The following is a 16485-nucleotide window of genomic DNA, read 5'->3' as shown; positions in this document are numbered from 1 at the left end:
CGACCCAGCTACGTCGAAACACCAGTTCCCATTAGAACACCGAAGTTAAGCGACGTAAGGCGATACTAGTGGATGGACGGGTGACCGGTTCGAAACTCTGTATCGTGCTGTTGTCCAAGGCAAAAGTGTAAAATCTATTTACACACACTGCTCATTCACGCCGATTCGAGGCCGGATGAGATCGGATATCTCGTGAGTAAGAATCGATTTAGACACTTGCCAAGTCAGTAGGCCATTGACCATGATATGGCCGAGGACCGCGGTTCGGATTTCGCGTAAACAAAGTAAGCCCCGTCCAGATTAACCCTGGTAGCAAAAAGGAGACGTTAACTTGAAATCTTGACTTTACTTTTCATCCGTAAATTTTTATCCAGCCCGTCAACGGAGAAAGATCGTACGATAATGGATGTTTTGACACTTTTTTAACAAATTTAATCTAACCTTAGTTCCTTACTAAAAATATAATGGTATACAAGAGCTAGCACCGTCGGGATAACGAGACTTTTAAGAAAGGTTATTCTTTGCTATGCTCTACTGACCAAAGTGCGGGCCATCTTTACTAATGCGCATCATATCTCTACAGGGTACTCCATTTTCGTGTGTTTTATCGGATTTATGAGTAGAAATACAATGATGCGATATTCACATTACTTTGCTATTTTTTTATGAAACTAAATCCGCTACACATAGGTTGGTAATACAGGGCGAATTTGTGATGCGCAGTGTGAACAGATATTGAATAGAGCATGATGCGCAGTAATAAAAGTAATGTCTACCAGCAGCCAGCCGGTCCGCACTGTATTCAGGAGTTCAGGAAAGCAATCAAAAGATATATTATCCAGCTTTCCTAAAATTCTCTCTCGAAAACATTGCTAGCTTTTAGACTATAAGTAAAACAGCGAAATCGTTATGGAAGTGAAAATATAAAATGACACCAATCACAAGCAAATCGTATATCCGATGAACGGAGGCATGAAAATACAATAAATTTAAAAACTGCGCAATTTTCTAACCAATCGAAATTTTTAAATTCAACCAATAAAATTTATATCGTATCAACGTATCGTCGGACAACGGATCGGATGCATGAAAATCAAGCTAAGCCCAAACAATATTTTAATACCCCTAAGAATTGGCTTGGAAATGAAGGTCGCTGTCATTTTATATTCAATATTATATGATACGAGCCCCTTAGCCAGGGTTCGGAAGTAGTTAATTAAGACGTAATTTACCTGATTAACTACGTGTAGTTTTTCTTCAAAAACTACGTCTTTTCCCGTTCATTAACTACATGAAAACTACGTTAATAAACTATGTATTGATATTATGAATAATTTTGCTTTGTATGAGGGGTCTAAATAATATGATGTGTGAATATTATATTTAAATCCATATTTCTTCTGTTTTCTTAAATATATTGTGTTTTCTAAAGCTTCCACTTATTATAACCTCACCTCAAACATTTGATATTTGAAAGTTACATACATAAGTTACATAAACTACACCCTCTACATAAACTACATTAACTACATGTAATGTAGTTTATGTAGTTTTTAAAGTAACATGTAGCTTTCCGAATCCTGCCCTTAGCTACACGCTGCACGTGAGTCCAAAATTATCATTTTGAGAAAACAACGTTTTTGGTGTTTTATTTGATATTTAATTCCAGACAGTGACGCATCTAGAGATTGAGTCTGGGAATGGTAGTGGCAATATATTTAAATAAAGTATAAAATTTAAATTAATTTTTTTCTTCATTGTGAATGTAGAAAAAAAAATTGGATTGGTCTGGATTTTCTATTTTAATTGGTACTATTAATATATTTTGTGACAGTATAAACTTTAACTTTAGTATTTTAAATTAAAATATTTTTTTAAGAGTGTTTTATTAAAGTTTATGAATGATCTTTTTATGTAACCGGCCCCCCTATTTAAGCGCCTTCCTTCTCTTTACCTTCACCGTTGACCAATGCTCTCTAAATGGAAAAAGAACAGAAATTCTTCAGTCAGGCCTGTAAAACTGAAAGGTTTGGTTTGGTTGGTAACGAAAAATGAAAGTAATCGTTTTTATGCAAAATAGTAAGAAATGATACGGTAAGTACAATTAATTCAGATTTCAACGCTATTTCTTTTATATAACTTTAATTGTTTTAATTATCATCGGACATATCTGATTTATTTATACAGGGTGAGTCATAAATAAGGCCAGTCATTTTTCAAGTGTTGTAAAATGTTGAAAATTTTGTTTTTATTTCATTAAAGTTTTAAATTTTCAGTTAAGAAATATAATAACATACGATCGAAAAAAACACCAATAAAGACGACTGAAAAATGGCAATCGATAATGATTTTGACGAGGTCAAGCCCTAGACGTCATTTGCTTTGTCCGTACTCTTCTTTATTATTGAGTAAAAATAATTTTAAACAGTGTAGTTTATTAAATTTTTAATAAATGGCGTCTAGATATTGAGCTCGCCAAAATTATTATCGATTGTTACTTCCTAGCCGTCTTTGACTTATTTTGATTATACGGTATCTATTTATAATGTGGCAATAAAGATGGTAAATTAAAATTAACAGAACGAAAAAATAGAAAAAAAAACAGTAGGATCAAATCAAAATAAAGAAAAAAAATATATTCTTAAAATTTTCAAAGTGGGATAACTCGGCTATTTTAGACTTATTTGAACAACTACACAGGGGAAATATATTTCTTTTATCGATATCTACCACCTAAATGAAAATATTTGCACGTATTTAAAACTCACCCTGTATATTTATTACAAAACGTTTCGGTTCGTTGTTTTTATATTCATTTTTTTTACTTATTGTTTGCTATTTTTACTATATAAAATATTCAATTGAAAAAAAAACTGCGTTATACTAGCCTTTAAAATAATGATCGATGCCAATTTCTGTTGAGCCGAACCGTATGTGCGTTTATTAAAAATTGACATAAAAATATGTCATATGTTAAATTAAGACAAAAAAAGTTTTCAGAAACAAATCAATTTATCAAAAACTATGTTTTATTATAAATTAATAATAATGTGATTGATAGGCATGGTCTAAGATTGTAAATTTTATATTTTGACTAGTATTTATGTCCATTTATGATAAAATTAATTTAAAAAATGTAGGTTTCTAAATGTTACTAGATATAAAAAAAATAATAATTTAAAAAGTATTTACAAAAATAGAGCATTTGAAAAAGAAAATGAAAATTTTCATTGATGCACGTACTTTCTAAGTGCATGATTATGTTGCTTTTAAACAACTACACAATTTTATTGCTCTAAGTACTTGTTGCAAGAACAGTAATCTTGACCTAATATTCCGTGACAATATAAACATTAAAAGTAAAAGCTGCTGCTACTTTTCTTTTATTTATTCTTTTTATCGCGTTTTCTTTGCTTTATTTGATGGCATAATATTTTAAACGTTTCAAATGGTTAAATGAAAATATTTAATATTGTTTCACAAATATCTTTAAAAAGAAAACTGATAAAATTAAAATTTAGTTTATATAAGTAATTTTACTATTGTTATCTCTTTTTTCCTTGATATCTTATTACAAAGTGTCTCTAGTTGAGATTAAATGAAAACTATCTCTAAATCTGAGATTTTTTAACATGACTGACAATGATTAACAAATTAAAATATTTTTAATATTACTATACTTTCGCAAAAACTGAAAGTTAGCAATAATTGTAAAGTCTACTCAAGAAATCAGAGAAAATTTCGACAGACGACGTTCAAGAGATGTCAGAAAATGCAATTTATCTGTGAATAAAAATAGCAAGTGTCACTATCAGGTATCTTCTCGATGAACAGACTATAGTTTTTAGTCCGTTCGACTATAGAATGTGGCAGTGACAGTTGGTGTTTCTCTTTTTAATTAATGAGTAAATTATATTTTCTGTAGTTTTTGGATGTTGTCTGTCGAAACCTGTGGTACTGTGGTACTTCATATATTATTTAAAATAGATAAGGGTAACTTAATTTATTTACATTTAAATTTTTTATACACTATTATTAATTTTGATGTCAAACAGTCTATACTTAAAATTTACTTAAAAAAATTGGAGTGGGAAATAGCTTGTAGTCTAAATACTACAAGTTATTGATCAATAGATGTAGGTACAAAAATTGTAACTTAAAAATATTTATATCTAGATATTGTAGTTTTCTATAGTTTATCCTACGAGAGAAGGTTGTCACAAGACAGTGGTTGTCTGTCATTTTAAGTCTTTTATTGAACGGACTTCAGAAACTTAACCTAATGCAAGTTGAACCAGGCACACCCAGTATACAGGGTGGTCCAAATTGTATTTCGGAAACTTCGGCAGCATATTCTGCACATAAAAACAAGTAAAAAAGGTCGTATAAATGTGTGTCCTAAAATGCTTAGTTTCGGAGATACAGGGTGTAGAAGTTTCATTTTTATTTCGATTTTTTCCAAATAATTTCTGAAGTAACGTCAATATTTGGATGAAAATTGGTGTCCAGGAGTTTTTTGACATAAGAAATTTGATTTTGATGTCAATATGACTCCTACTGGTAGAGGGCGCCATCTACATATGTTTGAACTGTTTTGAAGCGTAATAACTTTTTGTCCGTACCTGTATAAAACTACAGAGGGTAAAAATATACATCTCTGCGACTTTTTACGCAAAAAATATCTCTTTGTAAAAATCGCTACGAGCAACCGTTTGCAAGATATTTAGAATGGAAATAGTCAATACATGTCATTACTGACGAAAAACGAACACGTTGAGTAAATATATAGTTATTTCGCTGAAATAATAAATTGGGGAAATTTTTATTTTTTAAATTAATCATAAATTTTTCTTCAAAAAAATGATGATAAAACAGTTTTTGTTGAACTTTTAGCACAAAAACTTTCAAATTTATGATCTCAGTCTAATAACTATTTAATCAACATGTTTAATATATGTCAATTATGACAGGTATTGATAATTTCGATTCCAAATATCTCGAAAACCAATACTCGTAGCGATTTTTATTAAGAGACATTTTTTACGTAAAAAACTGTTACGTAGAAAAATGTATATTTTTTTGCTCAGTAGTTTTATACAGGTACGGGCGAAAAGTTATTGCTCTTCAAACCAGTTAAAGAATATGTAGGTGGCGCACTCTACTAGTAGGAGTCATATTGACATCAAAATCAAATTTCTCATGTCAAAAAACTCCTAGACACCAATTTTCATCGACATATTGACATTACTGCAGAAATTATTTAGAAAAAATCGAAATAAAAATGAAATTTCTACACCCCGTCTATCCGAAACTAAGCATTTTAGGACACACATTTATACGAACTTTTTTACTTATTTTGATCTGCAGAATATGCTGCCGAAGTTTCCGGAATACAGTTCGGACCACCCTGTATAATGTATAACCTTTTAAACATTAGGTAATATTGATTAGTCAAAATTGAGTTCAAAGAAAAATATGTCTTTGTAGATTTTTAACCCAGCCCCTTTGTTCACACATAATAATAAGAAGACATCTTTTAATTTTTCTACACTAGTCATATAAAATTTTCTACTTAAGAATAGTCAATTATTATTATGTAATCTTATTTAATAGTATCTGTTTAAGATTGCTGCTTTTATGATTATATTCAATAGTAAAACACATATTTTTAAAACTAGATAATTAATTCCTGAATTTGCATCTCGAAATTTCACTTCCTAGCCCAAACTTTCACTAACCCAGTCAAATTTGCCAACTAATTTTTGTTAAATTACTTGACATAGTTACTTACCTATTAAGTTTCATTATTGAAAATTTCTAATGCAAGAAACTATTAACAGAACTATTTTTTTCCTAGATTTGATATAATTAAATATATTCGGGACTGGTGGAGACAGAAGAATAAAGATCAAAATCAAGATGACACAATTGTTAAAGATATACTATCTCCATTTCCTAAACAAGTAAGTGGTAAAATATTTGCATATAATAAACTATAATCCTAAAACCAATAGTTTTTATCATTAAAACCAAGCTCTTTAAAAAAAAATAAAAAATAATTTAAATAATAATGAGTTTATAGAGTTAGAGAAAACTATTTATGAATAAAGAATTATATGTACATATATTAACTTAATTAAATGCCATCTATAATCACTATATTAGAGGTATTTGTGAAGTATTACCTAATTTAAATCATTTTAACATTCAATTGAAGAATTATGTTACCTACTGTTTAGAAAAAAAATAGTGCTATCTCTAGATCTTTTATTTCAAAGGAGATCCATTATATTATTTTCATTTAATTTTATAAATTAATAAGTAAATCATTTCATGGTTAAAATTTAACAAAAGCCGGTAGTCTAACAAAATTTATTAGACAGGCTGCATTATTTTTGTTAGATTATTTAAAAATGTCTCCTAAACTGTACGAGGTAAGATATTTTAAATTGTTGAGATTTTTTCTTAAATTTTAAGAGTCACTGAATTTTTTAATTTTATATCTATGTTGCAGCAACATAGAACATTTCCATTTTTTTACCAACATTGTTGCTACATTATCAAGATTTTATATTTTTTAACTAGAGACTCAATAAAATATTTCAAAAACACAACATTTTCAACATTTTCCTAACGAAGAAACCAAACCAAACAGACGTGTTTATGGTGTCGAAATAATCTAAAATTATTAGTACTTATTACTCGTCCTGTATACAAGGTGTTTCAAAAAATATGTTTCATCTCTCGTAGGGAGATTCCTCATAATTTATTTTTCATACCAACGTAGCGTAGATCCGATTCTGCTTTGTTACTTGTTTCTTAGCTACAGGGGTTTAAAATCGTCATTTTATATCGATTTATTATAAGGCTTTGAATGAAATTTTGAGGATAAAAGTTACTATAAGTGCTAAAAAAGTGTCTAGGTCTATAACTAGGAACGTTATATTTTTCTATAAAAAATATAACTTAATATTTTTCTATAAAAAACATGTGTGGTGAATCTGTCAACACTTTTTAACACGCCCAAAATTTTATTCGAATCGATAAATGTACTTGGAAGAAAATTATATTAAATAAAAAAAAATGGAAACTTTAACCCCCTGTAGCTACGAAACAAAGCAAAATCGGACATATATGTTGATATAAAAAACTTGTTTTTACATGAAAAATCTCTCCACGAGAGAAGACACATATTTTTTTTTACAACCAAACACTCTATATAAATAATCAGGTTATAATTAATATTTTTTTTTAATTTAAATTATTGATGCTATAATATTTACTATATAGATTTTGGCTGCTTTGGGACCTTTATTACTTACAATCGTAGTAGGAATGACGTTTGGATATTCAGCAGTATTACTGCCTCAGTTACAGTCAGCTAACTCTAGTAACACTACCAACAGTATACGTATTAATAGAGAAGAAGCATCTTGGGTAGGTAAGAATTTTGAAAACTTTTGATTAATGCAATTTTGATTGGAACTTTTGTTGTTAAAGCAGAAAATTATACAAGTCTACCTCAGTACATCAAAACAATTTGTATTAAATTCTGTGCACACATTATATTTACTAAAACTATGAATAATAATCTCCTGTAATCATCTGCTGACCATCAGCATACCTTCTACCGGGTGTTGCATCGTCGAGCGGGACATAGGAAATCCCATGTAAATTTTAATGGGGTCATTTATTGGCTTCCCTAATTATTTTAGAGAATAATTCTATTTAGGTTTATTGAAGAGCACTAAAACCCACATTCAAAAGAATAACTTTAGATATTTTTGATTAGCCCGTTTACGAGTTATCGCCGATTTCTTTTTAAATATTTCTGCTTTCTTATGGCCCCGTATTTACTTATGAGCACCAGTCAAGGTGAAAGATAACTGTCAAATGAAGTTGTCATTTCAGAAATTTATCTATTTAGTGCTTTATTATATGCTTTATTATTATTATTATTATTAAAAACTCATACCTACATCGAAAATATTAGCCATGAATTACACTACCGAAGAAAAAAGTATTGATGATTAAATGGTATTATCAAGAAAATAGTTATCAAAAGGTGTCGGACATGTTTGCTGCTCTGTATCCGAATTTATTGATACCTGGAAAGTCTACAATCGCAAGGAATATCCAGAGATTTGAGACCAAAGGTACCCTAATAAATAACTACAGATGTGAAACAGGGCAGGAACAAAGAGAAAATGCAAGAAATGATACCGACTTGTTTTGATATGATGGAAAGAGCAAACACGGATAGGGAATTTTTAAAAAACATATGTTTCACTGACGAATGCACGTTTACCTTAAATAATGAACCCAATGTTCAAAATTATCGATATTGGAACAAAGAAAACCAACACAGATTTGTCGAAACAAGGACGCAATATCCACAGAAAGTAAATGTTTGGGCAGGGATATTCGGACACAATATTATCGGGCCATTATTTCTTACGCGAAATTTAAATGCAGAATATTATTTGGAACTACTCGAAAATCATATTTTACCTGCTTTACATGATGCCGCTAGGGAAAATCAGGAAGTTTGGTACCAAATGGATGGCTGCCCGGCACATAGTACCCTGGCTGTTCGGGAATATTTAGACAATAGTTTTAACGGAAACGTTATTGGCCTAAATCATACAGTAAATTGGCCAGCAAGGTCTCCTGATATTTCGCCGAATGATTTCTTTCCCTGAGGCCATTTAAAAAACAGGATATTATACAAGGATAAAAAATACCCACCAAACCAAATCTAGACGAGTTAAAAAATGCTATTTCTGCCGAATGCAATAGAATTTCAGTTTACCAACTAGCGAATGTATGAAGAGAATTTTATGATCACCTGGGTTATTGTCTAGCAGTCGATGGACGAATATTTCAACATCTTCTTAAATCCTAAAGTTCTAACAATTTAATAGTACCTAAATTAATAAGTTATTGAATATTGTAATAATACTATAATGAACCTTGTAATTGATTACTTTATTTTACTTTAATTCATATTAATTTGTATTTATAAATACATCTTTAAGATTTCCGATGTAGGAATGAGTTTTCAATAATAATAAAGTACTAAATAGGTAAATTTCTGAAATGACAACTTCATTTGACATTTATCTTTTACCTTGACTGGTGCTCATAAGTAAATACAGGACCATAAGAAAGGAGAAATATTTAAAAAGAAATCGGCAATAACTCGTAAACGAGCTAATCAAAAATATCTAAAGTTATTCTTTTGAATGCGGGTTTTGGTGCTCTTCAATAAACCTAAATAGAATTATTCTCTAAAATAATTAGGGAAGCCAATAATTGACCCCATTAAAATTTACATGGGATTTCCTATGGGATATAATACATTAGTGATTTGAATTAGCAAGTTTCTCTAATTTCAATGTAAGCATTCAAAATGTTAAAATTAGTGGTAGTAAATTTTATTTAGTGGAAAAAATTAACAAACTTTTGCCACAAATTATACTTCCTGAATAGACCTGCCTACCGCGACTGGCTGTTGCTAGAATTTTCTATTTATTTTAATTGTATTTTAAAGACATTGTGAATAGTGATTCCGGAACCGGAGCCGTTTAACGTAACCGCGAATTTCGGTAACACGCCTGTAAGGAACTGGGACTTCCCGGTTTTTTCGGTACTTTCGGGGTACTGGCTAATTTTTTGTTCAATGATGGCACATTTCGTCAATCAGCAAGCAAGGGATGGTTTTCAAAAATAAAATCGATAGAAATATGTGTTTTTTAATGAAAATAATTGCACAAGTTTACAAATTCGGGTCAACTTTTGGACCCAAGCAGATGAGAACGATTCTTAACGTTATTTGATGCCCTGAACTTAGATCTTTAATCCGTTTGTCAAGATTAGCTCTAGTTTTCGGTGTGGCCGAGTCGTACCCACTATGAGCCAGGACAACAAAATGTGTCCTCTGTACCACTTGGAAACCCACTGGACGTTTTACTGCCACCTCTTCACATTAAACTTGGCCTTATTAAGAACTTTGTCAAAGCGCTCAATCGCGAAGGACCGGCTTTCCAGTACTTAACCAACTTGTTTCCAAAACTGTCATACGCAAAAATCAAAGAAGGAATATTTGTCGGACCTGATATTCGAAAACTAATGGCTGACGTAACGTTTACAAAATGTTAACGCTTGATGATAACGCATGGGCATCGTTTCAAAGTGTTGTTCACAACTTTCTCGGTAATCATAAATCACCGGATTACAAGCAAGCAATCGATAACTTGTTGCAAAATTACCACAAGATTGGAGCTCCAATGTCTTTCAAGATACATTTTCTGCATTCACATCTTGATTTTTTTCCACAAAACTTTGGCGACACGAGCGACGAGCAAGGAGAGCGACTACACCAAGATATAGTGAAAATCGAAAGGCGATACCAAGGATTTTGGGACGAAGGCATGATGAGCGATTACTGTTGGACCGTAATCCGTGAAACAGATCCCAAGCAGTATAAAAGACTCAGTTCAACCTCTGTTCATTTCGGATTTATATTGTTTAATTCAATAAATGACCGTTAACGATCAAAAATAGTAAAATAATGAATTTATTGAATATTTCGAAAACTAGAACCAATCTTAAAAAATGGACTGCTGATTTGGATTCAGCTCCAAAAATTATCTTAGAAATTGCTTTTAGTTGTTCAGGCCCAAAACCGTGTATACTTGTGTAATCAAAATTTAAGCATAATGTTTTTTATACAGGACCACTTTAAAAATGTAAAATTCACTCAAAACTAAAGTGGTTATTTTCTTAAAAATTATTTTAAATAGTTGCTTAAAAAGCCATTATGGAAAGCAAATAATGTCGTATGTAAAGTATATTTGTCTAACGGCCCCAGTACACGTTTGGCCAACTAGTTGGACCAATGACCAATGAGAGAACCACCGCAGCCGCGGCAATTGATTTGTACAGTGCTTTCAATTTTTATAGAAAGGTGCACCAAACGAAAGTGATTAAAAAAAATGGCGTAAAAGAAGTTTATGTTGTTCATGTACAAATCTATAACATATAACATATTTGTACATTGGTACAAATCTATAAATCTTAAAATTTCTTCGCTATTCCAAACCGCCGTCGTAGTGGCCATCGAATTTTTCTCCACAAAAATTGAACACTAAGTATACAGTACAAGGAGAGCGGCTACACCAAGATATAGCAAAAATCGAAAGGCGATACCTTTGGCGATACCAAGGATTTTGGGACGAAGGCATGATGAGCGATTACTGTTGGATCCTAATCCGTGAAACAGTTCTCAAGCAGTATAAAAGACTCAGTTCAACCTCTGTTCATTTCGGATTTATATTGTTTAATTCAATAAATGATCGTTAACGGTCAAAAATAGTAAAATAATGAATTTATTGAATATTTCGAAAACTAGAACCAATCTTAAAAAATGGACTGCTGATTTGGATTCACCTCCAAAAATTATTTTAGAAATTGCTTTTATTTGCTCAGGTCCAAAACCGTGTATACTTGTGTTATTAAATAATCAGTCAAAAAAAGATTCCTATAAAAACAACATAAAATATAACTAATAAATTGAGCAACACTATTTATTTAGTACTAATAAATTGAGCAACACGTTTTATTTCGACCGCTAGAAAGAACAATGAACTTTCGCATGTAACAAAAAAAATTTAATCAGTAATAAAAAATTTCCGTACCGAAAGTACCGAAAGAGCCGGGAATTTTTATTTCTAGTCCCGGTTCTTTGATGGCTCAAAAGAACCGGAAATTCATACTTGCGAGACCGGGATTTTCCGGTTCTGAAGCCTAATCAACACAAATGAACACAAGTGAAGGAAAAACGAAAAAAAAAATAGGAAACTTAAAATTTACACCAAAAAACATAAACCAATTTATAACTAAATTTGAAAAAAATTACAATTTCAATTAAAAATGTAACTGCCTATAAAAACATAACATAAAATATAATTATATTGAGCAACATTATACTTAATAATAAAATAACATATCTAAACTTCAATAATAATTGTTAATAAACATTATAGGAACTTCAAAAGAACTTCAGAAGTAATAGTACGAGAGCTTGCAACGTCGGGAAAACAAGTATTTTAAGACGTCTGGCTCTTTGATATATCTTTTATTGTGATCTCTGGAACAGCGTGCACGCCGTCTGGCTGCTGATACACGTTGCGTTCACTACTGCGCATCCAAAGAAGATCCTCTATTTTTTTTACTTAGCAGTTTAAATTCTAGTATTGAATAAAAACCGAGCAAATCTCCATTAGCTCGGCGCGTAGAGCTTTCGCCTATGAAGCGTAGGTCAGTGGTTCGATACTGGCTGGGGGTGCAACTTTTTTATTTTTTTTTTTCGTTTATATTCTGATAGTAAAGTAATAAATATTTGCTGACACTAATATTAAATAAAAATATTTAATTCAATTATAATATGTAATTAGATTGTAATGATTTAAACATACTGTCTAAAAATAAAACTAAAAATGTTGGCCGTAATTTTTTCTTGCCTCATTCATAAAAATATTTAATTTTTTTATAATTTCATTTTAAAGATTTAAACATAATATATAAAAATTAACATTTTAATGTTTTATTAACGTAATTTCTGCCTGTCTTTCTTCAAAATATTTTTTTCAGCTGTTGTTTATCATTTTAATAATCATTTTAATAATACTTTTTTTAACAGATTGTTATCTAAAAGCTACACAAGTTTATTTTCAGTTCAGTTTGTTAAGATAACGATGGAAAACAAAATTATCTGGTTAAATTAAATAAAATAAAATAATAATATTTTTTAAACAAGATTGATTAATGTTAATGTGTAGAAAATGCGCAAATCTATGGGTAGAATATTTAATTACATAAAGAACTAGCAAAGTAATGTGAAAAAAAACGCATCATTGTTTCGTATGTAACAAAAATAATTTTTAATTACATTTTATTAACGAGTAAAAAAAATTCGGTACCGAAAGTACCGAAAGAACCGGGAATTTTTATTTCGAGTTCCGGTTCTTTGACGTCTCAAATGAACCGGAAATTCCCGGAACTTTCGGCAAAGAATAAGTTGAATTATCTTTGCTTTCGGTACCGGAATTTCCCGGTTCCGAACCCTAATTGTGAATGATCCTAAATGTTTAAGTATAAAGTATAATCGAAATCACTAATTTCGAGGTTCCGAATGAGGCTTAAGGTATAATAATTTTATACCGAAAGTGTAGGGAAACATATATTCAAAGCAATAAAAAATGTTGTACGTGATAAAATATCATTTTTTAAAATCAATAACAAGTTATTTTTTAGCTTCATTGGCAGTATTGCCTATGGCACTAGGCACACTAATCGGGGGAGCCTTTATACAAAAGTATGGCAGAAAAATGACGCACCAAATAATGTGCCTTCCTTACTTTGCCGGATGGATGGTCATTTATTTCGCATTCAATCTGGAAATGATTCTCGTTGGGCGATTTCTAACAGGGTTATGTTCTGGAATTTTAACACCTGCAACTGGAGTGTATATAGGAGAAACCAGCGCTCCAAAGTATCGAGGAGTTTTATTGGGTAATTACCTATGGACAATAATTATACATGTAAATAAACGAAATTACCTTATTATATACTCGAAAAACGGACACCATAATTGACAGATGGCAATTTTCATTTTTAATTTAGAGAAAGATACTAAAAAGTCAAATAATTTAGCTACAAATTGCTTAAAAAATTGTCAAAATCGGTCCACTAAAACACAATACCGGGTGCGTCTCAAAAAAAAACCCTAAAACTTTTTTATTTTTTCAGATAAATAAACGAAATTTGGTTGTTAGTATATGACATAAATTATGGTTGATTGACGTATTCAATTGTTTTCGGTCACGTCCTGTTTTACCGGAAATGACTAAACCTTTTATTTTTAAATGGCACCCTCGGTATTTTTTTTTACTTTATTCGATAGAAAACAACACTCTGAATAGAATGACATATCATATGTCAAGGTTTGACATTTTCACATATGGTTTATTTAAAATTATAACATGGGGTTCATAACGAAAATTTGACTGGAAATACCAAGTGTACGGTATCAAATTATTCGTAAAAAAATGTTTTTTCCAAATATGCTAATGGGGCACCCTAGTTCCATTTGAAAAAATTGAGATATGATTAAAAATACGATTTGAACATCTTTTAACCGGCCAGAACAAGACACTAAAAACATTAGATGATCAAATCTATTTTTCCAAGACTCCTGGATTAAAAATTAGTGGTTTTAACATAGTCCTGGCACTCTAGATTGAAATTTAAAATACGATTTTTTATTAAACAAGAATGTCTAAAGTTGACATATGATATTCAGACTGTTATTCTCTATCAAATAAATTAAAAAAAATACCAAGAGTGCCATTTAAAAATCAAAAGTTGTACTCATTTCCGGTGAAACAGGACGTGACCGAAAACAATTGAATACGTCAATCAATCCTAATTTATGTCATATACTAACATACCAAATCTCGTTATTTTATCTAAAAAAATAAAAAAAGTTATAGGGATGAGCCACTTTTGAGACGCACCCGGTATATAAAACTTTAAAATACATGAAAATTTTAAGGGGCTCGTTTTTCGTACCGGTGTTTGTAGATTACAGCAGTTTTTTACTAAACAATTTTGCCAATGCACCACCTGGTATACACTAATGACTTCTCAATAAACCATAATATCTTTTTCATTTTTAGGTGGTGTTGCCTTAAGTGTTTCTGCTGGCCTTCTCTTAACACACTTATTAGGCACATTTCTTACCTGGCAAATCACTGCACTCATCACCAGCATTCTTCCACTGTTAAGCCTATTTTCGATGATATTTACCCCTGAATCACCCTCATGGTTGGCACAAAAAGGATTCACAACCAGAGCAACGGAATCATTCAAATGGCTTCGAGGAAATTCAGACGAAGCTACTAATGAACTAGAGGAAATGCTAGCTAAACATAAGGACACTGAAAATAGTATTGAAGAAACTGGATTAAAAGACATGCTTAAAAGAGAATTTTTGAAGCCTATGGGCATTTTGGTGATGTTTTTCATCACTTCGCAGTGGACTGGAGTAAACGCTGTTAATTTCTATTCTGTGGCTTTAATGAAACAAACTATCGAAGGGGTCAATGAGTACCTAGCTACTTTTGTAATTGACTGTATACGTTTGGTTTCTTCTGTAATCTCCTGTATATTACTCAGAAAAATTGGCAGACGACCTTTAATTCTTGCTGGAGGACTTGGTACCATCCTTTCTCTTTTTACTCTCTCTGGCTATATTTACTTTACAAGATCATTACACAATCAAACTTCTTTTTCTCCTCTAAGTATTATTCCTATGGTGTCGTTGATAGTGTATATCTTCTTTGTGACGGCTGGGTTTGTTTCGTTGCCATGGAACTTACTGGGCGAGCTTCTGCCATTGAAGTACCGCAGTACCGGAAGTGGAATTGCTTCTTGTATCGCTTATCTGTCAGTGTTTAGTGTGGTGAAAACAATGCCAGACATGTTCGCCATGTTTGGTTCCGATGGTACTTTTCTATTGTATGGTATTATGGGTCTAGTTGGAACGATTTTTATTTACTTTTGTTTGCCAGAAACCAAAGGCAAAACGTTAAATGAGATAGAGGAGTACTTTAAAGGTACTGTAAAATAATGAAGATGATGACATAGTTATATTTATTTTTATTGTGATTTTTTTTTGTATATACGATTAAAGAGTTATTAATTTTGTAGTGTGTAAAGAGTTATCAATTAATGTGTAGTTGTTTTTGTTGAGACTTTGGTTTGATTAGGTTGAGTTTGAGTTTGGTGTGATTTGGTTGACTTTTAACTTTTTCTTTGAAAATACTTTTACAAAAATATACAAAACTAAAAGTTATTATTTTGTAAACTTGTTGATCCAACGGAGACCAATTTTGTCAATGGTATTTTATTAATAAAATGAACTTGCCTAATAGATAAAAATGCTTAACGTTTTGGGAGCTAGATATCCTCTCGTCAAAAAAAAACTCAAAGAAAAAATAAGAAAAAAATTGTTTAAAATATTTAAATACAACTACTCAAGAACATTTGAGTACTAACAAATACATCTATTATAAACCGGTTAAACAGTTATTATGAGGTAAAACCAAAAAGCTTCAAACTTTCTGTATAAATGTGTTTATTTTTAGTTTGTTTAGAATTTTTATTTATTTTATGTTACGTTTATTTATATTTTGTTTATTGTTTTGCCACTTTTTTGGTTAGTTTAGAAAAATATAAATAGGATCTAGAGTTGCAAGAATCCACAGCTTAATTACAACCAGCTCGGCATCTTTACTTGCTTTTGAGTATCAGGATTTCACTTGCGCCTGCGGTGTGGATATCATTTTTTGTTATTACAATACAAGCTTCAATGGAGCTCAGAATCTGACATATTACTTACGATAAGGTGGCAAAATGATT

The 16485-nt window shown here is 30.9% G+C and overlaps 1 protein-coding gene across 3 annotated transcripts; it reads left to right on the top strand.

The window, feature by feature from the left end:
* The first annotated feature begins 2000 nt into the window (after positions 1 to 2000).
* Positions 2001 to 15755, top strand: LOC115881670 (facilitated trehalose transporter Tret1-like). Of its 3 annotated transcripts, XM_030899246.1 has the most exons (5): positions 2001 to 2094; positions 5858 to 5963; positions 7291 to 7441; positions 13318 to 13575; positions 14742 to 15755. In XM_030899246.1, exons 1-5 carry the CDS (start codon positions 2087 to 2089, stop codon positions 15692 to 15694), a joined length of 1476 nt encoding a protein of 491 aa, XP_030755106.1. In that variant the 5' UTR covers positions 2001 to 2086; the 3' UTR covers positions 15695 to 15755. The 3 variants fall into 3 exon arrangements, with proteins under 3 accessions (XP_030755106.1, XP_030755108.1, XP_030755107.1); XM_030899248.1 differs by lacking the exon at positions 5858 to 5963; XM_030899247.1 differs by lacking the exons at positions 2001 to 2094; positions 5858 to 5963 and adding an exon at positions 6349 to 6434.
* Positions 15756 to 16485: the final 730 nt, after the last annotated feature.

This window comes from Sitophilus oryzae, unplaced genomic scaffold, assembly GCF_002938485.1.
Source record: "Sitophilus oryzae breed Bouriz unplaced genomic scaffold, Soryzae_2.0 scaffold_172_pilon_pilon, whole genome shotgun sequence".
Classification (NCBI taxonomy): domain Eukaryota; kingdom Metazoa; phylum Arthropoda; class Insecta; order Coleoptera; family Curculionidae; genus Sitophilus; species Sitophilus oryzae.
Note: the sequence above shows the minus strand (reverse complement) of the source record. Positions and strands in the feature narration are given on the sequence as shown.